At 37.8% G+C, this 26,477-nt stretch overlaps 2 protein-coding genes across 4 annotated transcripts in view; both read left to right on the plus strand.

Moving 5' to 3' along the window:
• Positions 1-14,824, plus strand: part of LOC110026897 (putative box C/D snoRNA protein SPCC613.07) — a 31,949-nt gene extending 17,125 nt beyond the window's left edge. For both annotated transcript variants that reach the window (XM_020728099.1, XM_020728097.1), the window contains exons 3-5: positions 12,439-12,507; positions 13,458-13,590; positions 13,673-14,824. In XM_020728099.1, the coding sequence (XP_020583758.1) occupies positions 12,439-12,507; positions 13,458-13,590; positions 13,673-14,479 (1,009 nt within the window). In that variant the 3' untranslated portion in view covers positions 14,480-14,824. The remainder of the gene's footprint in view (positions 1-12,438; positions 12,508-13,457; positions 13,591-13,672) is intronic.
• A 2,432-nt stretch (positions 14,825-17,256) lies between these two features.
• Positions 17,257-20,279, plus strand: LOC110026910 (uncharacterized protein At4g26450). 2 transcript variants are annotated; one of them, XM_020728117.1, is made up of 4 exons: positions 17,259-19,126; positions 19,257-19,446; positions 19,627-19,681; positions 19,982-20,279. In XM_020728117.1, the coding sequence occupies exons 1-4, from the start codon at positions 17,481-17,483 to the stop codon at positions 20,032-20,034; spliced, it is 1,944 nt and encodes a 647-aa protein (XP_020583776.1). In that variant the 5' UTR covers positions 17,259-17,480; the 3' UTR covers positions 20,035-20,279. The 2 variants fall into 2 exon arrangements, with proteins under 2 accessions (XP_020583777.1, XP_020583776.1); XM_020728118.1 differs by lacking the exon at positions 19,627-19,681 and having other exon boundaries at positions 17,257-19,126.
• The last annotated feature ends 6,198 nt before the right edge of the window (positions 20,280-26,477 follow it).

Genomic DNA, 26,477 nt, shown 5'->3' on the forward strand with positions numbered 1-26,477 from the left:
AACATTTGATCTAGAATAATGAAATATTAAACTAACTTCAAAGTCAATTTTCCATCAATTCTGTTGTTTTACAATTTGGTAACAAATAAAATAGCAACAACTTAACTAAGAGGAAAATAAAAATCATTGCATGAAAAGCAAAATTATACATTTTAATCTGAGGATTTATGTCAACAAACATTAAAAAATAGCTCATTTGAATAACTTGACTTGTGCACATACGACTTCCCATAAGGGTTGCATAGTAAATGAAGAACCATATTTTTCAAGAGACCTAACTGAAGCATACAGTTTCTGATCGAGGATTTAGTCAGCCTTGTAGCTTTGCGGTAAGGAGCCATCACTACTTCAAAGAGAAGAAAAGGAGTGGTTTGCTATTATAGGAGGAACCATAGAAGCAATTACTGATTAGGAACCTTATATTTTTTCCACTCGGGAAACTTTCTTGATCAAGAGAAAAGGTGAGTTTGTGAAGAAGTGGCAAATTTTTTTGCACATCTAACCAGCACAGTTCCTAAACCAAAATTCAGTTACTCGATGAGCTGAGAATTGATAACAAGTATTAGTTGTTTGAAGTCACAAGGGTATTAAAATTTTTGCCGCCTGCACCTTGCCAGGTTTCCTTTGATCCAAAATTTTAAGCCTTATTCTGGCTAAAAGGAAAATGTTGAATTTGCTATTGAAGCTATGAATTAAAATGCTAGCAAGCCTCATAAAACTTGAAATTTGCTCTAACAATTTTTTGATCTAAGCAATGGGTTTGAGAGTTGTCTTGAAATGTCCTTGAGTTTGTTCCCTGATTCTAACTAAGAAGAAACTTGACATTTTCTTACACAGATGGAACAAACAAATGTCTTAAATATGTTCCAGGCAGAGCATGCCAAAAAGTCTGTGGAACTTCTGGGATTTGTTTGGCTAACGATTAACTAATTAAGCTTAAAGCTTTACTGTGGTAATCAGCTCACTGATCTGCAAATTAATTATTAATCACATGATGACTATTTCCATCTCCTTGGCTGGAAATTAATCCATTCCCTATCATTAAATATTTTTTCTGGGCAATTTGAATAACATTTTAAAATCGTGGCATTGTTTTTGTCGTCCCTCTTGGCACAAGTTATAAGCAGTCAGTTTAAATCTTATAAGAAAACCATCAACTCGTGATTCCAGAAAAGGAGGATTTGTTCAAAAGATGACTGGCTGCAGTTTGTTTTAGCAGATGTGAAATGTAAGATGGCTTTTCCTTGTCGCTAAAGTTTCCCTAGCTACTCTATCTTTATTTTTATATACTTGTAATATCATGAACTCAGAAAATTTATCTTCTACACATTATAGAAAACAAAGGAGATAAGTGCCAAAAAATTGAGGATTGATTAATTAAGAAGAATAGAAATCTAGCACACATGTACTTACATGGTAAATAGACTGTTTAAAAAGGAATGCAGCAAAAGTTATTAAAGCTACCAAATGATTGAATATAAAATGTATGCTAATGTTGAATCCAATTGTGTTTGGGAAATACACCCAAGGTAAAAAACGTCTTGCAGGGAAAATAAGAGAGTATAGTGAAGAATAGTAAGAATGCGTAGCCTTTATTCATAATCCGGACCCTCTATTAATAGGAATAGACTCTAGTTTTATAAAATTACAGATTGTTCCTCTTATCATTAGTCTTTAGAGGGATCTTTTAGTAATTACAAAGATATTTGAATATAGTAAGAATGACAGATTGATTCGGTCGACTGCCTGTCCTTGCCTTGACTTTGTCGTTATATGATCTAAGTCTGAGTAATCCGTCGATCGGCATGAGAGCTGATCGTCATTCTATGGGAAATCCCTTGGCATGTCCTTCCGGTTGCTCGATCCAGACGTCTTTTTTTTTCTGGTATCCAATATGTCGTTCGTCATTAGGAGTGTTCGATCGGTCATTCATTCCTCCTAAGTCGTTTGTTTTCCTTGAGAATCCTGCTGAGATATTCTTTGTATACATATTTAGTTCCTCGATTCGCTTGTTATTTGGAAATTGCGAACTACATAAAGACAAGATAAACTTTTTAATATATAAGAAATAATTAAATGATATTATTGAGCAATAATAAACTTCTCTGGATTTCCGTGCCCAAACCACTATAAATAAGCAATGGGATCAGGGGAAATTTTATGCCTTTACTTTTCCCTCTTACTCTTTGGAAACTTCCATCTTCTCATTTGTGTCTGCTACCATGTCTGGTGGAGAGGCATCGTCTGCCGACAAGGACGCTCTTGTTGTGAGCGGCATGCGGGCTAAGGCTTGTAAACCAAACAGAAAGCGGAAGACAACGAGCAAAATCCTCGCAGGAGAGCTGAGCGAGAAAAGGGTTGTGCAGAAGCTGTGACATGGGGAGCGCCATGATCAGACCGAATGTTCGGATTTCCTCGCAGGCTCATTGCAGGAGAAGGTTGTGGAGGAGACTAGAGGGCATCATGAAAATCATCATTTGAAACACTCGTCGGAGGTTGTCGTTCGTGCCCAAGGGGGAGGAATGTCCGTTGAAACTCTTGTGGGGGCCACAACTTCCAAGGCATTGAGGAGGTGGCAATCGAAGCTGAGACATGACTTCAACCGCAAAAAGGAGGGCTTTTCCTCCATGGGTGGATGGTCAGAGGAGACCGATGTAGGTTCTTGTTTTTTACACCACTTCTGACTGGAAACGGCTTTTGGGTATGTAGCTTGAATCACACCTTTCTCATTTATTTTGCAGCTATGGGAGTTCTGACGATTGATTCTATCTCGTCAGACATCGATGCCGATCTAAAGGACGACGGGGCCGCTGTTGATCAAATCACTATGGGGGGAGCAGACACGACAGAGCTATGGAGTAGGGAGCCATGGAGCAAAGCGCTGCGACCCAAAGGATGGAGGAGAATTTGCCCCTCGGCGGCGGAGTGTGGGTTTCCAAGTCTCTTCCGGCGTGGCGAGAGAGTAGCTTGTACCTGGGGGAGCCGGGTGTGTTGACTTTTTGTTGCTTCGTCTCGTTGAAATGGAGCAGCGCTTCTTTCGTTATATGGGATATTCTCGGGGGGATAGTGATGAAGGAGTTGCTAAAGTTTTATAGAGAGTTGACCAGGTGGAAAAATAAGTTATTATACTTCGCGAGGAGTTTTTATCATTTATGGGGTAGATGCTTGTTGATCATGGGGAGATGGCACGCCTGTATTTGGAGCTGTTAGAGCATCATCAGTTAGCCGAGGGGTAGTCATAATGATCTCTTCAAGCTGGGTGGCGAATTTATGTATGAACAGTGCGTCATCGAGGGTTTGTCTCGGACGAAGCCGTGAATGATCGCCTAGTTAAGTTTTTTCTTTCATAGTTGTATCCGAGACACCCCTCTTTGTAATTAAAAAAATAAATGAATGAAATGTGGTTTTCTATTTTTTGTAATGATTGTTCTACCTCGAGTACTGTGCGGTTTCCGTCACACCAATCTTGTTGGCGACATTGTTTCTCCGTACATATGTGTGTGGGTGGGTGGGAGGGTGGGTGCGTGTGCGTAGGAATTAGGCACCGTGAGCTTTTTCTTGCGACTTGTAATTTCTCTTCATCCCCCTTCTTCCCTCTCTTCTCAAGCATGTTGTTACGAGTCGTATGACACAAAAGTTCTCTCAGGAATCATTTGGATTGATTCCAGCTTCAGAGGTCTCAATCCTTTCTGTGGCGGACGTGAGGGAGATTAAAAGTCTCTACATTTTAGACCCTTCCATTCATCTTCAGCCAGCAGCCAGTCATGAGCGAGTGACAGATCATTTTTCCCCCGATTTGATTTTCTACAAAGATCAGTTTAAAATGGGTCTTTGACTGCCATCTTGTAGGGAGCTGTGATTAATCCTTGGTAGATATGGGGTTATTCCTGCTCAGAATCATTGCAACTCTGTGGTTGCCATAACGACTTTCGTCCTTTTTTGTCGAAGGATAAAGATCCCCTGGTCTATCGAATTGTTCAACCATTTCTTCTCTTTCAAAATTGGTCGAGAAGGTTATGTTCAGTTTGTTGTTGGTCCTAAGTTTCATTGGTGGGCCTTGAGAACAAGTAAAAGATTGGAAAACAAAGTTCTTGGCGGGTTCTTGTATCCCAGTAAAATGCTAGGTAAAGAAGGTGAATACTTTGTCTGGCAACCTCAAGGATCATAAGGTGTTGATCAAGGATCATCATCTTTCGTTATTTCAATACCTTGATCCAGATTTAACAGATTGTATGATTCCCCTGAAGGTACTAAGACCATGGCTGAGGAGCTGCGGGTGTCATTTGACACTTGGGAAGTGGCTAGAAAGAAGGTTGCTGAGAAGAGTGCAACTTCTCAAAAAACGATGGGGGAGAAGTGACCTTTCTTTTTCTGGAAGGGGCGAGGGTCGATCTAGCCCCTCTGGATCAGCCGAGGAAGGTGCTCAAGGTGAGGTGGTTTTCCTCGTTTTAATTGCTTGTATGTATGGGCTTGTAATTGTGTTATTTTGTTGTTTATTTTGAAGGGAGCGGTGAGGATGTCTTTGAGACCCCCAACACACCGGATTTAGGGGCTTTGCCGATCCGTCTTTCGGTCGTTGGGGTTCCTATTACAACTCATGGTGGGACTTGGTTCTTGGGTTTGCATGATCGAGTGGAGGCAAATCGTTCCTCTCATCCCATCTTGATAGAGACTGAATCGAAGGAAGAACCAAGGGCGACTGAGAGAATGAAAGGAGGCACTCCCCATATAAAAGGGAAGGCCCCTGTCTCAGGGACTGACTTGCCTCCTCCAAGAGGAGTGGTTCTGCCTGAGTGGTACTTTTCTCATGACCAAGGGGCTGGAGTTTGGACGAGTGTTCATTTCGCTCTGCATGATAGGAAGATTGAGTGGTACCCCTGTGCTCCTCGAACGGGGATTACCCATCGATCTTGATGGAGACGTTTTGGTCCCCTGCCTTCGAAAAACATATGAGATCGATGAATAGGTAGGCCTGTCCATGTACCAGGCGCTCGATCGTTACCATGCTCTTGCATGGGAAGCCTCCCATTTATGGGGAAATCTTTTGGATCGGTCTGAAGAAGTTTAGAAGTCTTTGCGAATACAGAAGTTGAAACGAGAAGTTGTCCTGGCTGAGGAAAGACTAAAACTGTCCGTTGAGCAGAGGGAGTTTGAGGGTCGGGAACATGATGCCCAAGTGATAGCCCTTCTCAAGGAGAATGAAGAATTGAAAAAGGTCTTCTTGATGATTACTCGGGAGGAGCACGTCAAGGGCCTCTTCCATTAGATTACGATCAGCACATCCCTTGCCATTGATAAATTGCACATCCCTTGCCATTGAGAAATTTGTTAATTATAGACTGTTCAATTGTAAGTGGCAAGACATGGATGAGTTTGAAATGTTGTTTTCAGCTCTGGAGGATGAAAAATAAGAATTGTTGAATGGATGGTCGGATGGCGTCGGGCTAGCGGAAGAAGCAAGGAAGAGGGCACCGGGAATCTTCAAACGTATAGAGTTGGGGGCACTCTCTTTTTGTTTTCTTTTGTTTTGGTGATTACACAAATTTGCAAGAAAATTTGTAATTCTGGTTTTGTAATCAAACTTCATAATGTAATGAGTTTTTTACAATTTCTTTCTTCTAAACAATTTGTTTCAAATTTATGAGCACTTTTTTTTGTAATGATTTGTTGGCTTGTGTGGGGGTACGTTTATGTGTGTTTGGAAATGGTTTAATGTGTTTCTTATGGGCGATTGTCACACGCCCTTTCGGCAGATTGTCACGGTTGGGCGTGAATGTTATAGCTAAGACTCAGGACGATCGTTTCATACCTCTTGGAGAGCTTGTCGTTGTCGAGTACTGAAACGACCCATATGCTTTTTATGATCGTTACACACCGCTTGCGGAGCTTGTCGCTGCTAGGTGTTGGTCGTTTTTATTAGGGCTCAGGACGATCGTTTTCAAATCTCTCACGGAGCTTATCGCTGTCGGGTACCGAAACGTCCCATAGTTTTTTATGATCGTTACATACCCCTCGATCGTTTTATTAGGGCTTAGGATGACCGTTTTCATACTTCTTGCGGAGCTTGTGGCTGTCGGATACTGAAACTCCCATATGCCATTTACAATCGTTACACACCTCTTGTCGAGTTTATCGTTGTCGAGTATCAGTCGTGTTTATTAGGGCTTCGGACAATTATTTTCATGTCCCCCGTGGAGCTTTTCACTTTTGGGTATCGAAATACCCCCATAAGTCAGTTACAATCATTACGCACCTCTCGCAGAGCTTGTTGCTATCGGATGTCTATCATTTTTATTAGGCTCAAGACGATCTATTTCATACCCCTCGCGGAGCTTGTCGCTGCCGGGTACCGAAATTTTCCATAGGATATTTACGATCGTTACACACCCCTCACGAAGCTTGTTGCTGCCGGGTACAGATCGTTTTGCTGATCGATTAGTTTTAATTTCTGCAATGTCAGTTCCCGGAGCGTAACAGTGTCAGTTCCCCGAGCATAAAAGAATAAATAAAAAATACTGTCAAGGTGTGTTTTATTCATAATATCAAGTATTTTTGCCTAAAAAAAGGAAGAATCATACAAAACAACCATAATTATGTTTCATCTGAGATCATCGATAATTAAAGAAAGAACTTATTTAGATCGTCGCCGCTCCACATTTGAGGGACCTCATTTCCTACGAATGTCTTTAACTTGTATGCCCCAACCCTGCTCTGCGGTGAATGATGTAGCGGTCATTCCAAGTTTGATCAAACTTCCCGATAGCTTGCCCCTACCGACAGGGTCGACTTTCTTCAATACTAGTCTCCTGGAGCAAAATTTTTCTCGTGGACATGTTTGTTGAAATATTTGGTTGTCCTCCGCTGGATTTCTTCTTGTCGAAGGGCTGCGTTCGCTCAATTTTCTTCGGCGAGGTCCAGGGTGAGCTTGACCCTTTACCTTTAGCGTCACACCAATTTTCCAGGTCTTCCTTGTTGAAGACTGAGGCGAAGAGCACTCTCTGGCAGTAATTGTTGTACTCAATCGATAGCATGAATTCCATTTTGTGGGACAACATAAAAGGGGTTTGACTGGTGGATGAGGATGTTGTCATTCAAATAACTTAGAGTACGAAAGGGATCATGTTTGCCCACTTTCCCTGCGCTCCCTCTACCTTTCTCCTTAGCAAATTTAGAATGACCTTGTTTGCACCCTTCGTCCATTCGTTTCGAGGATGATGCACAGAGGCGAATTTAAGATTGATACCTTGACTCTTCCGGAAATCCATACCCTTCTGTTAGCAAATTGGGTCGGTAAGCCATACCGGCAAAACAAGTAAGTCTAGATGAAGTTCTGGACTACCTCTGTCGTTATGTGTAGCGTGGGGCTTTGCTTCTATCCATTTAGAGAAGTAATTGACACTCACTAGTAAGAACTTACGTTGCCCTTTGGACGGGGAAAATGGTCCAAGGATGTTGAGGCCTCACATAGCGAACGCCTAGGGCTGACAATCGAGTCAAGTTTTTTGAGCTAGTTGATGGTGCAATGGTTCGTACTTTTGACACTGTGTACATCTTCAAGAGTACTCAACATCTTTGAGCAGGTTTGGCCAGAATTACCCCCTTCGTTGGATTCGGTGAGCTAACGTCTTTCCTCCGGAATGACTCCCACACTCCCCGTCTTGAACTTTCCAGAGTATGTCTTCAACCTCATCGTCTCCAATGCACTTTTAGTACAAGGATGTGGTTGATTTTCTGAAGAGTTTTCTCTCGACTAGTAGGTACTGAGCGGCTTTGAGTTTGAATCTCCTGTGGTTGGTAATCTCTTCGTCGATCTCCCCTGTGTTTAGGTATTGGACAGGATTCATGCAACTTTTCTTCCTTTCTTCGCTATGGATTTTCATTGCTAGTGTTTCCTCGATCGAGGGTCGACCGAATTTTTGAGGCTGTCGTTCACCTAGATGGAGACTTCGGGATAGGAGGTCAGCGATCAGGTTTTCTTCTCTCCGAACATGCTCGATTTTGAAGCTAGCGAATCGATTGATCTCCGTCTTTACCTTTCCTTGGTACCTTGCCATCGTCTTATCCCTTGTTTCAAACTTTTCATTGTTTTGGTTCACCATCAGCTCTGAATCGGCCTTTACATTTTGCAGAGGATCCCCATATCTGAGGCCAAGTGAAGACCTGCAATCAAAGCTTCATATTCTGCCTGGTTGTTAGTTAGTGGAAAATTTACCTCAATTGAGTGGTAGATATTCTCCCCCATTAGACTACACAGAAAAATTCCCAATCCAACGCTCGATCGATTGGAGGCTTAATCCGTGAACAAGGTCCAGGAGGCTGCGTCAATCACCAATTCTTTGCAGCTCGTGGCTTGGAGAAGTCTGCCATGAAATCTGCAATAACTTGCGCCTTTATTGCCGTCCGGGGAATGTAGGAGATTGCAGACTCGCTGAGTTCCACAACCCATTTGAGTAGTTGAGCGGAGTGTTCCGGTTGGGTGAGAACAGACTTCAATGATGGTCGGTGATAACATGTATGGGATGTATTTGGAAGTACAGTTGCAACCTTCGTGATCAAATGACCAAGTCAAATGTCAGTTTCTCTTTTATAGGATATCCGAGTTCAGCATTTTTAAGGATCCGACTAGTGTAGTATACTAGGTATTGTTTTTCGAGTTCTCCTCTGACTAGGACGAAACTAACGACTTCGGGGTCAACTCCCAGGTAAAGATAAAGTTTTCCTTTGATTTTGGGCTCTGAAGGAGAGGAGGAGAGGCGAGGAAGTATTTAAGGTTTTTGAAGACTTCCTTGCATTCGGGTGTCCATTCGAAACATTGGGCTTTTCTGAGTACTTTGACGAATGGAGCACATTTATTTCCAGACTTGGCGATGAACCAGCTCAACCCTGCGACCCGATCAGTCAGCCTTTGAATTTCCTTGGCGTTTCTAGAAGCGAGTATGTTGAGGTGTGCTTGAATCTTTTCTGGATTAGTTTTTATGCCTTCCCAAGTACTTGCCTCTGTGGATCCAAAGATACATTTCAACTGGTTTAATTTCATATAAAATTTTATAAGTGTTTGGAAGGTTTCTTTTAAAACCTGGACGTGTTGTTTGACTAATAGACTCTTAATTAACACATTATCATACACTGCAACATTTCTTTCTTTTTGATTAACAAAAATTACATTCATGTGGCGTTGGTACGTTGCCCCTGCATTCTTAAGCCTGAAAGACATTGCATTATAACAATAGACCCCCTTCACAAGTAATAAAGGAAGTTTTTCAGCATCTGTGGGATGCATACTGATTTGATAATAGTTGGAGAACGCGTCGAGGAAGCTTAAGATTGAGTGGTCGACTGCCTAATCCAGCAGTGCATTAATTCTAGGTAGCGGAAACACGTCTTTTGGCAGGCTGAGGTTAGGTTGGTGAAGCTCACACACATCTTGCATTTTCTGTTAGTCTTATGTACCATCACCACATTGGAGTCCCATGCAGGATACTGCACTTCTAAAAAATTTTTGACTTTTTCCAACTTTTGCACCTTCTCTCGGATGGGTCCTGCAAGCATCATGGTCGACCTTATGATCTTCTACTTCACAGGCCAAACTGAGGGATTGACACTCAATCTATGACAGGTGGCATTGATCGATATTCCAGACATATCAACAGTTGTCCATGCGTAGACAACCTGGTTTTCTTGTAGGGTTCGGATCAACAACACCCTATGTCATGCATCAAAAGCTTCACTTATCAGTAAAAATTTAATCGGCTCTCTGTCGACAGCTGGGGCCTCGAGAGTGTCCTCGTTGGTCTTTAGGCCACCGTCCTTTTAGCTCTAGATGTCCAGGGGATTGTGCTCCACGTTGCTTATGGATTGTAATTAGCAGACTCGGGATTTCTCATATCACCTCAGACTGTGATGATCTCTCCGTCCTCACGAAATTTGACAGTGTCATGATAAGTGGAGACTACTGCCTTGAAATCATTCAGGAGCAATCGACCCAATATAGCGTTATATGTCGGGGGAGAATCCACCACAAGGAAATCCTTTGTCAGAGTAAATTGCTTCTCCTTTTCCCCCCAACTTACCAGAAGCCTGCTTACCCCGAGCACTTCCTTTCGCCTGAGAAACCGTATAGTGACCCGACTGGCGTAGTCATTCGATCGGCAGTAAGACTTAGTTTGTCAAAAACATGCTTGAAAAGCACATTTACTGAGCTCCCTGTATTGATGAGAACACTACCTACGTGGTAATTATTAATCATTGTTGTTATCACAATAGCATCATTGTAGGGATTTCCCTTCGACGATAGTTCCTCATCGGTGAAGTAGATAAGTGGGTGGCCCCTGGGTTTTGGGGTGAAGTTCGCGACACATAATTCCCCCTTTTATTTCCTCTTCCAGTTCATTCTTCTGCGTGGTTCACTTCCTTCAGATATGGCAGGCACGTATTCTACAATGTGGATGGTGTTTGTGCTGCTAGGTCCGTCGGTCGTTCCCCCCATGGGAGCTTTGCTCTGCCTCTGGGTCATGACCCCATGGTCGACAAATTCTTTTAGCTTCCCCTCTTTTATCAATTTTTCAATTAGGCTCCGAAGGTGTCTAGATTCCTCTGTATTGTGTCTGTGGTCTCCGTGTTACTTGCAGTAATTCTTGCAATCTCGTAGAAATACTCCGACTCTCATCGACGGTGCCTTCCTAAAAAATTCCTTATCTTGAATGACGTCCATTATTTCTGCCATGGATACTCTTAATGGGGTTTCTTTTTTGTGGGGGGGAGGGCATGGCTGTACCATGGATGTTCGTAGTAATGGGACAAGCGGTGTTGTTGGCCTTCATCTGTCCCCTCTGATCCTCATGACGATAGGCAAAATTGTTGTTGGGATGTTTTTCGTAGCGCGGGTGGGTGATCAGTTGTATACTTTGTCTGGGCTGTCTTCTGTTGTCTTGCGACGACCTCTTCTGATGTCTTTGTTCGGTGGGCTTCGGGGCATTCTATACAGTTGAGTGCTTTTTGTTGGGCTAGTTTTTTTTTTTTTGGAATGCTTCTTGTTGGGCTAGTTCTTGGAATGCTTCTTGTTGGGCTAGTTTTTTGGAATGCTTCTTGTTGGGCTAGTTCTTCTTCTAGAACCGGAGCGGCTGCCAAGGCAGCGACTACTCTAAGCACCTCCGTGAACAATCTTGACATCTGGTTGATGATTTGGATCCTCAAGTCTTGCAAATATTGTTAGACGAATTCCTCCATGAACTTCCTAGTGCATGCTTCTTCTACCACGTTCCTCTGATTAAATTCTCCCTGTTGTTGTTGCTAAGCTCCTCTTCTTGTTCACGACATGTTTCCACGTTCTCACCGCACTTTAAAGGAAGTTGAATCCAAGAGTGTCTAGGAAACACACCCATGATATAAAACATTTTGCTAGAAAAATAAGAGAGAGTAGAGTGGAGAATAGTAAGAATACGTAGTTTTTATTCATTATATGAATCCCCTTATTTATAGGAATAGGCCCCAGTCTTATAACATTACAAATGAGTCCTCTTATCATTAGCCTATAGAATGACATTTTAGTAATTACAAAGATATATGACGGATTGATTCGGTCGGTAAGAGGTTTGTCATCCGCTTGCCCCGCCTTGACTTCGTCGGTACTTAATATGAGGTTGAGTAATTTGTCGATCGGCTCGAGAGCCGATCATCGTCCTATGGGAAATCTCTTAGCATGTCCTTCTGGTTGCTTGATCCAGACATTTTCTTCTCTAGTATCCAATTCGTCGTTCGTTACTGGGCATGTCTGATAGGTCATTCCTTCCTCCCGAGTCGTTTGTTTTCCTTCAGATTCATGCTGTTATATTCTTTGTATACAACTAAAAATAATGTTCATAAAGTTAACTTTGCAGGATGATATCTATAATGCTGCCATTGAGGTTATGGATTGGATTTGTTCTCAATCAGTCGACAATGCTAAACATTCTCTTGTTTTTGCCCATTTGATACACCGCCAAGCCCTATATGTGGGCTTGGGACATACGTAGTTATAAGTTTTATGTAATGGGTTTGCCGGTTGGACCTCCCACCTTTTTTGATTTGGTACATTGTGAGCTGTTCGTTAGAACAGGCATACATTGCCTATTATATTCAATTTTGCATATCACTATAAATTTCAGTTGAAAAAAAGAAGGATTTGCTATTCATTTCCGCTTCGTATCCTTTATATTTTGGATTATTTGTATGGTATAACTTGTAGTTTGGTCTCAGGCTTTAAAGAAACACCCCATAAGCTTAGGATTAGTTGCCCTTGCTTGTAAAATTAGTTATACTCTTTGTTTTTACTTAAAAATTTGAAACTTGTCTTTTCTTCGCAAATAATCCTCATATTTATTACTTGCATGATCTTAAGACTCGAGATACCATACTCTGATGTTATATATTGTGCTTACGTATTAATCTCTTACTCTTCAGGAAAAAGACTATTTTTTGGACAATTGAACTAATATTTCATGGTACGGGGGTTGTCCTGGTTCACCACGGGTGAGTTTTCATCAATCAATTTTTTTTTATATTGATTATTTGTACTTTACATTCTATAAATCACCGAAGAATTTAGTATAAATACACATGTACCCCTCTTCTTGTGCCACTGTAAGATAAGAGTGGCAATTCTGTTCTTGATTGTACTGACCTCCCTTGACCAAAATGGGATCTATACGATTATAGGACATAACACTTCGTCTAAAATGTGAGCTCAGGGTTTATCCCAACCTGCAACTCTTTGCTTAAATTATATTCTTTACAAATACCAGAAATTGTTTATTACTTTTTTTTTTTTTACATAACACACCGATATGTGATTGATCTGGAACTTAAGATTTGTGATTGTAGATAAAGCACCCATCCACAAGGCCATGTGGACTGCTCAACTTCTCCAATCCCTTTGATCCTGGCGAAACCTAATTTTCTGTAATTATTCTGGGAAGATTTACGTACATTCCACTCAATTCTTATGTATTTAGATATTTTATACCAAAACTTTCAATTTTTACTTATCTGCCACCTCACTTATGCATGAAAAGCTGTATTTTACTTTTAAAAATTTGAAGTGGTGTTATTTTTGATGTGATATGAAAGATTTGGGTTGTAAAAATTTAATAACTATGTTTAGATAAATATGTAAATATATAAGAATTGGGTGGTATGGATGTAAATGCCCCTTTTTTTTCATTTATGGTGGTCTGGCCTATGTGGAACTTATAAAACAGAAATTTTAGTTCGGCATGGGTACATTTTAAAATCGGTTTATTTAACTGAAAGTTTGTATGCCAAATATGCTCTATTGGGATTTTGGTCGTTTTCCTAAGCTCCATCTGACTGCCATTTTTAGCGCAGGATCACTGCCTTGTTGGCTTAATGTTACCTGGTAGATGAAGCATTTTGAGACAAATCCTAGCATTAAGATTTTGATATCTAATGTTTTTTTTCAGTGTTGATGAGCATGCAAGCTTATTATCTATATTTGAAAAACACCTCGCACCTGGCCCCTGGAATCATAAGTTGAGGTCTTTTTGTGATGTCGAATTGGATGATTTGAAGCTTTTCCTCCAGAAAAATCCAAAGGTATTTTGCTGAGAACCATAAAACATTTAGTTCATAAAAAATACTAGAAGCTTCCTCACCCAACTTACCATTCTTCATGCAGAACTCAAAGTCGCCGTTCAGAAAATTGGACATGAAAACATCATTAGGCTCACAATTGGCAAAGGTTATGATCGTCGAGCATCCCATAATCTTTGTTTATCATCCTTCGTACAATATTGACTTTGAAGTTGAGGCAGCTATAACTCCTTTCCTTAGAAACACAGAACCTTCAATTTTTGAAGGCTTACCAAGCCACAACAGGACTTCATATAGGGTGGAGGAGGTTGAAGAAGGTGATATACCTTCGACTACCAGAGTTACAGATCTTATGGATTCCGTGAAATCTGCAGCTGATTGTATTAAGGGTTCTGAAGTTGCAAATCTACCTTCTAACCTTTTGGTTCCAGAGGAAATATTAGAAACAGATCATGTGGCAATTCATTTCACAGATAAACAGATTCCAGAGGAAACTGCTGGAGGTTCCAATCATCAACTCTATGGGAAAACTCACAGAGCACTTGATATAAACTCACCCGAATCAGGAGAGCCAGGATTGTATTTTCAGCAAGAACTTAGGGATGCTTATTCTGAACTAATTGGAGAGATGAATCCTGATGATTTTTTGTGCTTAGATGGTGTGTATGGTGACGCTGTTGACTTGAGAGAAGAAAGATGGTATGACATGGAAGAGAGACGAAGAGTTGACGCAGAAGTACCAAGGAATTTAGGAGGACATGAAGAAAACAATGACTTGAAAGAAAAACTAGCTGATTTGGAAGAGAAAAGAGAGAATTCATTTCTTTCTGATAGGATTCTATTTGGGGAAATGGAGTTAGAGGAGGGTGAGATCCCATATTTTTTCTACTAATCTTAGCCATTTCTGATCAGCAGAATGCCATTTTCTGTTTGAAGAAGGCTAGAAGTGATAGAATTCAGCCATGTTCCATTTGTTTGATTCTAAGAGCTGCATTCCATCAGATTTACATGATGTGATGCCTGCCGAGTTTTATGTCTTATTTATGGCTCAAATATTTTAAGTTTGAAGAGCATCTGCAGCATTTGCCCATTCTTTTCTAACAGCTGAAATGAAATTAGCCTTTTTTTAACTGTTAATGATATATAATTGTCATGGAGAAGATAAGCTTTATACTCCTCAGATCAAAACTGCATTTCTTTCTCCTTCAAACCGATGAGCGCTTATAGTGAGAGCAGTCTCTTGGAAAATTGCATTGAATTTTTGCTAGTATTAGGTAACTGAGTTTTTAGATTCTGTTTTATATATATATATATATATATATAGGATTGTGGATGATTTAATGGGTGTATTAATAAAGCTACTGAACGATCATATTAATTTTTCATTATAAAATGTATTAAAAGTAAATCAGCTTTAGTGGATATTATCATGAATATAAATTGTAAAGATGATCCAAGCATATTTAAATTAAAAAAGTAAAAAAATAATAATAATTTAAACAGAAATGGATAGTATGTTTTTAGAAATAAATTAATTTGATTCAAATAGATTGAAATGTTAAAAATATGTTTAATTATGACTGTTTTTAACAAGCTTAAGAATCTGTTTGAAGCAGCTGTTTGAAGCAGCTGCAGTTTATTAAAAAACAGCTGTGAAACTGTTGAATAAAAATCCGATGCTCAAAATTATGGTGGCTATTATAATTTTTTTTGTTAAAGTCAAACAATAGTTAGAAAGTTGTCACCACATATAGCTAGGAGTGGTGAGAAAATGCAAATTTCAGCAGTAGCTTTTTGAAAAAATTGTCAAAACACAGTTTACTCAAATAAATAAAACTGCGGTGCTGCACCGCCGCCCCAAATGGACCCTAAATTACTATTCTGAGATTATATATAGTTTTGATCTATTGGAGAAATATTATTTTGAGTAAATTAAATATTTTTATCATCATTTATTATAGATTAGACCAAATAATTAATTTTATTTCATCAAGTGAGATTAATTATTTTATGTAGTGAATTAAAAAATAGAAACACATGATTTTCACTTAAATTTTATTACTTTTAAAATTATTAAAACAATTATTGGTAAAGCTTATCAATCATGCATTAAAATATTTTGATATAGTTTTTCAAATAAAAATAATAGAATATTAGCAATTACAAAAATTAAAAACTATATTAATAAATATAAATGAAAGATGTGTAAGGCTAAATTTTCAAAATCTCTTTTTCTTAAAGATTTTTATATTTGCACAAAACACAACCGGATGATTTGAAGACCTTGGCGTAATAGGAGAATTCACATTCCGTATGGGAAGTAATTTAAGCCATCAAAGCCAGTTAACTTTATAATCTTCATTATTTTATTTTATGATTTTTTAAATGTCTCATTAAATTATTATCCATATTATATAATTTAAAAAAAAAAGTTTGAATACCTTTCTTATTTTAATCAATCAACTTAAATAAAATAAAGTTTAAAGTATCTACGTATAAACTTATTTAGAATTTAGTACTTGAAGGAATATTACGAACGGATAATTTAGATGCGTATTTAGTGGTATTGTGGTCGTATTATAACTACAATACCACCAATCCACGTCTACATTATCTGTATGTAATATTTTGCCCAAAAAGTCAAGAGTGATGTGATATGTGTATATATAAACATGCTAACTATATTGAGTTATATAAGAAGGCTCATTAACAGATTGCATTAAGTCCACCGATGAATTATTTAACGGCGAATTGACATGAATAGAGAAGTCATTCTTCATTACAACCAAAACAATATATCTTTATTTTTTATTTACATATTATAATTGAAGTGCAAACCTAATAATTTCTTATCAAGTGACTTGTATAAGGAGGAAAGTATCAACATTTTGTTAAGTATTATATATAATATATATAAGGAAATTTAAGAATTTTCACATGCGAAAGAATAAAATTATGTTAAGAAATGTGGCTAAAAAATCATCCCATTCAATTCAAAAGCAGTCCTCCATGTCTCACTCCACTTCATTTCTATAAATGCAAGGATTACAAATATTAAAATCAATTGTAGAAAGTCACCTCACTTCTCCGAGTAGAAAGAAGAAGATGGTAGTGCAAGAAAGAAGAGAGGTAAAGACGTATTTCTCCTCTTCTTTTTCACCAAATTCTCTCTAATGGCCTTGTCGAAACTGTTAAAGGTTGTGAGCCTTTTTTCTTGCAATTGACTTGACTTCATTTGCCGCCTTAATTCTCGCATGATTGTTTCACTTTCTCAAATGCAATTACTAGTTCGGGATAAATTGAGTTCACCTGAAGGTCTTTGTCTGTATTTTGACAGAGGATTTAATAAGGCTGCAAAATTTCAAGATAAATATTGGCTGTAACCTATAATCCTTACTGTTTTAGACATTTGAGCGAATTTAATTGTAAATACGTACACAACACATATACAAGATATCAACCCAATCTCTTAGTTGAAAGACTTCTCTCAACTAATAGGCCGAGATATTTTTAAAATGTAAAATTAATATATGTTCAACAAAATAGCTAAATATAATAAACTTTGCTTTTTAAAAATTATAAATTATATTTTCTGTCATTTAGTAGGAACTGTGCCCAAAGAATAGTTGTTTTATATTTTATTCATTTTGTTATGAGAATATAAGAAAAAAATGCAGGGGGCGTTGTTCGTCTTCTGGCCCATTTTCCCCGGCTACAGTTAAGCGGCGATCTCCACCGAACTATAAAAGCTCCTCCCACCTCGCATTAGGGTCTCCAAGAACAATTACCGATATTGAATGAGCAGGCTACATCCATAATCGCCATCTCCACTTGCAGACAGGGGACAGAGAGGGAGAGCGATTCAAAGGAGCTTAAAGTGAGATTTAAGCAAGATGCAGTCCAGATATCGTAGCCCCAGGGACGGATTCCGGCCTGGCCCGTCGGCGACCTCCGGTGGGCGGATCTCCTCATATGGCAGAGATATTGACCGCGTTCCCTCAAACCCTTACACTTTTCCTCGCAAGGTCGACATCCTCATGGAAGCCGGCCGTCTCGCTGCCGAGTATCTTGTCTCGAGGGGTGTCATACCGCCGGAACATCTTTTAAGAAAGTTCCCCAACGGAAGCCCTCCTGGATTCGAGCGCCAGGCCAGAGAAATCCCGCCGCCGCCGGAGGTGAGGACTTCTGCACTGGCGCGGCTTGGTCAAAGGTTCGATGATGAGGGGCGGTTTGATTACAGGAGGCGGGAGAAGTCGAGGAAGAGAGTCGGGCCTTATAGCAGAGTGTACGACTCTGATTGGAGTAGAGAGAATGGTAAATCTAGAAATTGGACGGAGAGGGGAAGAAGCTACTCCGATCTTGCTGATAAGGATGATGAGTTCCCCTCTGATGTCATGAGGACTAAGAGGAAAGTTTATACTGTGATCAGGAGTAGCGTGTCTAGAGTTTCTGCTGATGAGCAACCGACAAGGAGTGAGTCGGTTTCGGAGAAGGAGAATTATGAGTTGGCTGATGATAATTGGTCGAAGGTAAGTTCATCTAGTACTAAGAAGGATGCGCAGCCCGATGCTGATGAGGGCTCAAGCAAGGGTGTCGATGAAGTCAGGGTTTCGAGCTCAGAAATAACGGAGGAGGTGAAGAGTGAAAGAATTGATGAGCCAAAGAAGAAAGAGTCCATGGAGGAAGATATCGATGCCAAGCCTTGTGAAGAGGAAGGTGATGCTGCAATGAAGGACTGCAAGGATCTGTTGAAACTATGCAGCTTTACAAAAGTGCCCACCAAACCACGATCATCACTTGCAAATAAGAGTCCAAAGATTCAACATGACCCTGATGCAGAGATGAGTGATGCCATAGGTAATGCTGGGGAGGAAGGGTGCAAGGAGTTGAATGGTGATAACATTGGACATTCGGAAGTGCAGACTTCTGAGAATCACAGTCATCAATCTGATATATCATTGGAAGAAGTTGCAGACTCACAAAATGAGCTGTTTCAGAGCCCACCTGATCCAGCAATTTGTACTGAATTTAATGGGAAACATGATACAGGTTTTCAGGATGATTGTGATGAGAGCAAGCAAAATGATAACTCTGCTTCATCCCTGGCACCTGACACGATTGAGCACACGGAATCCACATTTCTTGATGGGAAAGGTGCCCGGGATGAAGAAATGGATCCAGAATCTGATGGAAATGGTTTGGATTCTACGGCTTTTACTCCAAAGGGTAATAGAGAATCTGTTGTGATGTTAGAAGAAGAAGAGATTCGGCCTGAAACTGCTGCATCATTTAAAATATGTGATCTCAATCTTACTGGAAGTCCTGAGCTGAGTGAGATTCCTGGAGGTCCTTCCATGGACCATCCTGCTGTCCCTATAACTGAAAAAGGAATCTCAGCAGATTTAAGCATCTCAATGAGAAATGCTGTTAATGCCCGTGACAATAACCAAGTCTCTGGCCCTAACAAAGTAATTCCAGTAATAGACCTTGAGGAGGACTCTCATGCAGAGATCAATGCCTTTGATTCTTCTAAGCACAAGTAAGTTTACTTACATGCATTGCGAACATTTCATATTATATTCTGGTTTGTTTGTGCAATATCAGAACATCCACAAGCAGATAACCTTTCTGTTTTTCTGCGAACTAACACTGACTGTACTCGTATGCAGGGGTGATATTTCATTTCCAGGACTTGAAAATGTCTTAAATCAGACGACACATGCAGATGATATTCCTGGCATTCAGGATGGTTACAGTCTTGAGTTTTCTGAATTTCTGGGTACTGATATGTCTGGTTGTGCATCTGCTCAAGGAGACCTCAATGATATGCAGCCTGGGATGGGTCTTCACGGCGCTGAGGTACAATTATCTCATCGTGCACTCTTATGTTGCTGTTAGCATCTCAATGACTTAATATTTTATCCTTTGCGGCGTTATAATTTTTTATTGTAGTGTTTGAAAATTTAAACTTGCAGAATTTTTGTATTTATAAATGTTGTATAAATAATCGATAGGCTTATGGTTCTCTCCTTTCTTCAGGGTTATCCTGGCGTAGATGACCACATTTATGTCTCCCTTGACGAATTGCCAATAGGTATAATGAAAATTGCATTCAATGTTAATATTTTTTGAAGTTACCACTATTAATTTTTTTCTGCACCAATTTCTGTTTTTGTAATCTCATGCTAACCAACCATTGGTTAATATTTAACTTTCACATTATATTATTATTATTTTTTGGTTGCTTGCTTGGGAAAAGGCATAGTGATTTATTGAGAACCACCATAAAAATTGTGCCATTCCACGTCTCAAGCTAATGCTTTTTTTTTTCCAGTACTCCTTTGCTACTCATTCTGGTTACACTACTCTGATCATCTTATTGTTTGTTATGTAGGATTTATGGGGGTTTGGGACCAGCCATCTCAGGATTATGGGAAGTTCTTTTGAGCCACAAATATTCATCAGCATAATGTATTTGATTCGTCAGTAGCAGAATGTCCATAATTGGACCATATCTAGTCAAAGACATGTTATGTAATCACAAGTAGCTTCTTGTTACAGAAGATGGGTATATTAGTCGCATCTTCATTATCAAGAACCATGTGTTGCCATGTGCATTGCTGTTATGTTGTGTTAGGTTTTTGATTGCTCGACTTTTTTGTCCACTTCTAGAGATGGCTGTTGAATTGGACTATGAGACCTTGTTTCCCGCTGTAATCTTAATTTTGTAAATAAATGTTTGATAGAAATGATCACAAACACATGCGTATCAATGCTACTTTAATCGCAATTTGGACTTCCAACAAAATTTCTGCATTTGCTTATAGTATGTTTAGCGACTGGTCCTATTGTGTTGGTTAATTTTTTTTAAATCTCATTTCAACATCACCATGTGTTCTTGGCGATGATTGTTAAGTGAACTTCATGGATTACCCCTCAGCAGATATAATTACAAACACTTGTTCCTCCTTTAACTTGGTTATGCCTTTTGTGCTAGTAGGCTTAGGTTTTATTTTGTTGACATATGCTTTCAGCATGTGGTGAACACTTGTAATATGCTGAAAGTATTGATGCAACATCAGATAAGATTGACCTTATGCTAAATTATAGAAACTTAGTCTAAGATTTCATTCATTGGTGTCATTTGTCTGTTCAATGATGCAGTATGTAGAGAATGGAAAATGATTGATGTCTGTTCAAGGATGCAGTATGTAGAGAATGGAAAATGATTGATTTCCCTATAACGTGCATATTGATGCTAGAGGCAGATTTTTTGGCTAATATAATGTTGATTGGGGTAATCTATCTGGTGTTAACATCTTTGTTCTTGTTCTTTTTGCCCTTGTATTATGCTTAGTCCACAGTGTGAAATACAATTACCTTTGTTTGCTTCTATTTTGCATCGACCTTTGTCGGAGAATACAGATGAATCTCCGCAATGAGGGACTGCAAGGTAGAGTAGATATTTGCCAATAGTTCTCATTTCCAACATGCACACTTCACTGGCAAATATCTACTCTACCTACACCTTTCTTCTGAACAAATTATTTCTATTCTTACATCTTTTGTTCATGATGAAGCAGTATTATTTATTTTTTTAGTTGGCGTGAACAGAAGAAAATAGCTTCTTCTTTTTTTTTTTTTTCTTCTTATCACTAGGAATGAGGATGATAGATGATTATTTTTGCAGATAATGTACGTTTTACAATGACTACTTTTATGTATTTGTTTGAATAATTAGCTTATGATGATATCTTCTATATTTATATTTCTATTTCTGGTATCATGCTGAAAGCATGAAATCATTATTCCAGTTAAGAAGGTTTGTTCTTTAATAAAATATACATTTATTTGTTTTTTTTTTAAAGAGAAATCTAATCTTGGACACCCACACAGCATGGACAAACATGTAAATTGCTGCTTATGCAATTCAGATGCTGGAAGCTTCAACAATCTGGCTTCTCTTCCTTAAATGATTGTGTTTGCTTGCCTTTCTTCGTTCATGGTTCGATATTCTGATGTCCCAGGCGTAGAGGAACCGCATCAATCCATCCCGAACTTGGTGGTTAAACTCTACTGCGGTGACGATACTGTAGGGTAATTAAGAGGTACTGACTGTGTCCTTTCTAAGTATATTTTCTTTGATTTAAGTTTCATTGCCTATTATTGTTTTTTTTTTTGAAACTTTATAATTGTAAAAATGATCTTTATTACTTTAATAATTTATCATGATATAATCCACTCCAATATTTCTTCCATCACCCATTATTTATGCTTTTGTTTTTGTTTTGTTGTGTCACAACCCGACTCAGAAGTTTGGAATACCGAGGTAGTAACGAACGGCCGGACGAAGCAAATCCTATTTAAACATTTTCATTTCTTAAACAAAATCATTCAAAATATAAAAGATTTAGTCGATTTCTCAACTTTAATTTACAAATATGCATTCATTATTAAAATTTACAACTGGTAGAAAAGTAAAAATTGAAAGGCTGTACCTATCTCCAGCAGCTCCTCGACGCCTGTAAAGAAGATTTTCCTGAAAAATTTCAGCAACTTGTGGTATGCGTTGAATTCAGCGGATAAAGTATCTCTAAATTATAATAATTCATATTTTAAAATATACATTTTATAAAAAAGTAAGCGGTAAAAATGAGACTAAAAAAATCAGCTCTTGTTATTTTTATTTATTTTATATAAAACATTCATCATGGAAGTTGTCATCGAAATGTGCATTAAAAGTACACATTTCATAATATTTTTCAAAACCCATCAAAAAGATATGCAATCATTTTCATTTCATTTATATTTCTATTTTTTGTGCACAAGTACGTTGCTGCCCCAGCCAGTACCATATGCATATTCATATTTTATTATTTTTTTAAACATTTGCTTTAATCAATTTCACCGTATGAAAATATAATATTTACAGGTTAAAAGAAAACACTAAAGATAGTGAAAACATTTGTAACTTATTTTAGAAATGAAAAGAACTATTCTTAAATAAAAACATATTTATCCATTTTCTCAACATAATCGATTGCTCTTTCCTTAGATCGAACTAGTCCTTTGGTGTATAGTAACATATTGGACTTCTACCATATTTTTGTCCATCTTTCATATTAATTCTAACCTAAACAACTCAGACACATTCGCTTATAATTTATTTACTTTAGTTGTTCTTTGTTACTTCATATGTGTACTTTACCAATACATTATTCTTAATATTGAACTATTTTATTAAGATTTTGCTGCAACTTTTTTGTTCTACAATGTGTGTTGGAAGTTAGGTAATTATTGGAGATAATATTCACTTCCACTAATTGGCGTAGCCGTGCATGAGAAAAAAATTGAGGGAAAAAGTCAAAAAAATAAAATAAAATAAATAAGTGAAAGGTTTTGATCTCGTGTCACATATGCAATAACAACCAATTATATTTTTTATTTAATGCAATGGATGAGACAGAGGGGCTAAAAATCTCTAATTTAAGAGAAAAATACTTTTAAACATATTTGAGTTATCATTGATAAAAACTGGTAGCTTCAACTCTTCCGCCATATGTATGCATCTGGATATTTTTTCAACCATCAATTTTAATATGTTGAGAACAAATCTACTATTCCTGAGATCAACTTGTTGTTATATCAATATATATTTAGGTTGATTGTTGAACCAAATGAGAGAGCAAGTGTTGATATGCAATTTGTTTCCTTTAGGACAAGTAATATTTCTTTGAGCTACAACAAGCAAAAGACGCGACTGAAAATGTTTTCCGGATAAAATGTTTATTATTGAAACAAGGGTTGAATATTTAAGCACTGATTTTTTAGTTTCTAATTACATAATTTTTTTCTCAAATGTAGTTGAATGGTGGATCCAATTTGGTGATGGCACTCCGGAGCTATAATATTTTGTTATTAAAGTACTAGAACTTATATGCCCGTCATTTGGATGCAAGCGTAATTGGAGCATGTATAATAAAGTTCACATAAAAAAAGAGAAATTGTATAACGACCTTAAGGATGAATTTCTTGGTGTATATTATATAATAAGATATTAAAGAATAAAAGTTTAAAGTGAAGAGGTTTGAAGGATGACAAAAATCCTTTATTATTTAAGATATGCCATCAATGATGATGAGGATAATGTGGTCATGTCTTCTGAGTTACAACAAGAACTTTGAATTTTGATTTCTTTGATGGATATAAGAGCAAGAGTAGCACATCCGCACTAGATAATAAGAAATAATAAGCAAAGATATTTTAAAATGTTTGTTTAACATTTTCTTCAATGCAAATTTTTCAGCTATTTTTATTGATTATCATTTATTACTGAATAGGGAAAGGAAAGCTCATTGATGTTGAAGAAGAAAAAAAATGAGAAAACTTAGACTAATCGAAGAAGATGTAATGATGATGATTTCAATGAAGATTGGTGATGAGAGTGTTGGGAGCTTCTAATTATTCTTTATCTTCTTATTTAGATCTATGGATGTTATTAAGTTGGAGAAAAGAAGTGAGAAATCTTTTATGCTAAACTTTTCTTATGTTTTACTTCGATATTTGTGTAAACTTCTCTCAGACTTCATATATCGACTCAGTATCCATTTGGGTAAAAAAAATTATGTTATTCCCATGTTTGACTGTTTCTTAAGGAGGAATATATTTAGCTAAGAATCTATGTGCAAGATGTTTTCAAGCTGTAATAGGCTCTGACGAAAATGAATTTAACCACACCTTAGTCTTATCTCTAATGAAAAAGGGAGACAACATAGGTTTAACAACATTATCAGAGATACTGTTATATCGAAAGGTCGCACATAACTCTAGTGAAGTAGCTATATGTAAATTCAGGTATTCCGCTGTGGTCCACAAAATTGATTGTTTTGAACCATTTGTACTATTGCAGGTTTGAATTCAATGGTATTGGTTTGCATGGTAGGGTTATTGATACCTGATGTATTTCATCTACATAGGGGAGAAAAACTCCCAAAGGGGTCTTAGTTGAATATTTTCTTCTTGCAAGCTTGTCATTTCTCTTAAAGTTTTTTTTTTTTTTTTTTGTGAGATTTATAATTTTTAGTGATTTTTTCCATTTCACGGTCAAATGGAATAAGCTCACACAATTGAACGCATACAACCTAAGACTAGATAGCGACCTTAAATTAAAAATCAGAATGAAATTCTTAAATTTACAAAAAACTAATCCGCAACAGTAAACACAATAAAATTTAGTACTCATAGAAAATAATACACTTCATAATTTTTATATTTTTAATTTTCTTATAACAACAATATGCAATCCAAAATAGTTTAAACACTGTAACCAAATAAGTGATAACACTAAGGGGGTGTTTAGATAGTACCATTTATGGTGCATTGCATTCTAATTCTCTGCATTTTGGAAATTTAGTTGTTTGTTTGGAAGGAATTGGAATTTAATGTAAAATTGCATTGCATTTGAAATTCAATATTTAGTCCATTTTCTCTGAATTTGAAATTTTCAATTTGAAGCTTAATGTAAATTGTTGTTAGGCAACATCACCGCTAGTTAGCCACCGCCTCTGCCGTCGGCTGCGGTTGGGCAACACCGTTGCCGCCTTCCTCGCCTTCTTTCACCTCTTGTAGCCCCATCTGCCGCCGCTACCGCCCTTTTCCATCAGCTACAGTCTCGAACTTCATCGCATAGGCGCCACTGTCACCGCTCCTACTATCGCTACCAATGCAGGCCACCACCGCTGCTACTAGTCCCCATCCATCGCCACCGCCATCACCTTCACCGATTGTCACCGCCAGCCACCACAGCCAAGCCGACCACCAGCTCCGCGCGGCCTCCATTGTTGCAAACCACCACCGTCACAGCCGACCACTACCTTCATTGCCGACCATCGTAATGCACCACCACCGTTGTCGGCCATCGCTGGGCACCGCCTACTCGGTCATTCTTTGCTGCATTTTGCTGCATGCAAACACATTATTTTGAAATAATTATTCTCATTTTACTTCAAAAAAAAGTTGAAGTCGTTCATTTGTTTTACCCTAAATCAAACAATTCTAAAATATCTCAATAACAATACATTTCTTCTACATTGTATTCATTTTCCACTGCATTACTTTTTGAGCTAATCAAATAGCCCTTAAATAAAATACAAATAATAAATGACACTATAATTTTTTAACCTAAACTTGAAAACTTCAACTAGTATTATCCTCACTTTAAAAACTAACTTCATTCCCTGATAACGGTGCCAAAAACATAATTCGCATTGTGGTAATGCACAGGTTAACCATGCAAGTATATATGTCGATTAAGTTATTCAGAGTAGGAGTTCAAGTTATTGATCCCAAGAATTTTGTTATTTCTCAATATATTTTAAATTCTAGTCTACTAATCCTAAGTTTAGCTTAAAAGATTTTTATTTTGATTTTTGCAAAGTTTCTTATTTCTATTTTAAAGTGAAAGATTAAAGTAAAGCGAATCAGTTTTTTTTCTTGTTTGAAAATCTCTTTTGAATTGGTTTCATAAAATCTATGTTCCTCCAAGTAATTCTTCTATTGCAGTTGTCAATCGAGGTTTAATTCTATTTATTCTCTTCCGAGATATAACAAGCATTGGAGTTTCATATTATAGTTAAATTTTCTTAATTCTACAAGAACCCTCAGAAACCACATATCCCACATTGATGGTGAATATTTAATGATAGTATTTCCATTTCACTAAGCATTTGTGTTTTAACATAGTTGTACCTCTAGTCTTCTTCTAATAGTCCTACATTACAATGTTTTTGAAAAACCCAATCGACCAATTTGTGCATAACATGAAAAGTTAAAACATTAACTTAAAATTTCAATAATCTAACATGAATCCTCCGAAGTTTTAAAGAAAAGAA

The sequence above is a fragment of the Phalaenopsis equestris genome, unplaced genomic scaffold (assembly GCF_001263595.1).
Source record: "Phalaenopsis equestris unplaced genomic scaffold, ASM126359v1 Scaffold000403, whole genome shotgun sequence".
NCBI lineage: Eukaryota > Viridiplantae > Streptophyta > Magnoliopsida > Asparagales > Orchidaceae > Phalaenopsis > Phalaenopsis equestris.

What these genes read in the sequence shown, in the direction of transcription:
- LOC110026910 (XM_020728117.1), top strand. Translation starts at nt 17,481, where the DNA reads ATGCAGTCCAGATATCGTAGCCCCAGGGACGGATTCCGGCCTGGCCCG. An exon ending in TTTGATTCTTCTAAGCACAA is followed by an intron (nt 19,127 to 19,256) that starts GTAAGTTTACTT and finishes ACTCGTATGCAG; the next exon opens with GGGTGATATTTCATTTCCAG. An exon ending in CCTTGACGAATTGCCAATAG is followed by an intron (nt 19,682 to 19,981) that starts GTATAATGAAAA and finishes TTTGTTATGTAG; the next exon opens with GATTTATGGGGGTTTGGGAC.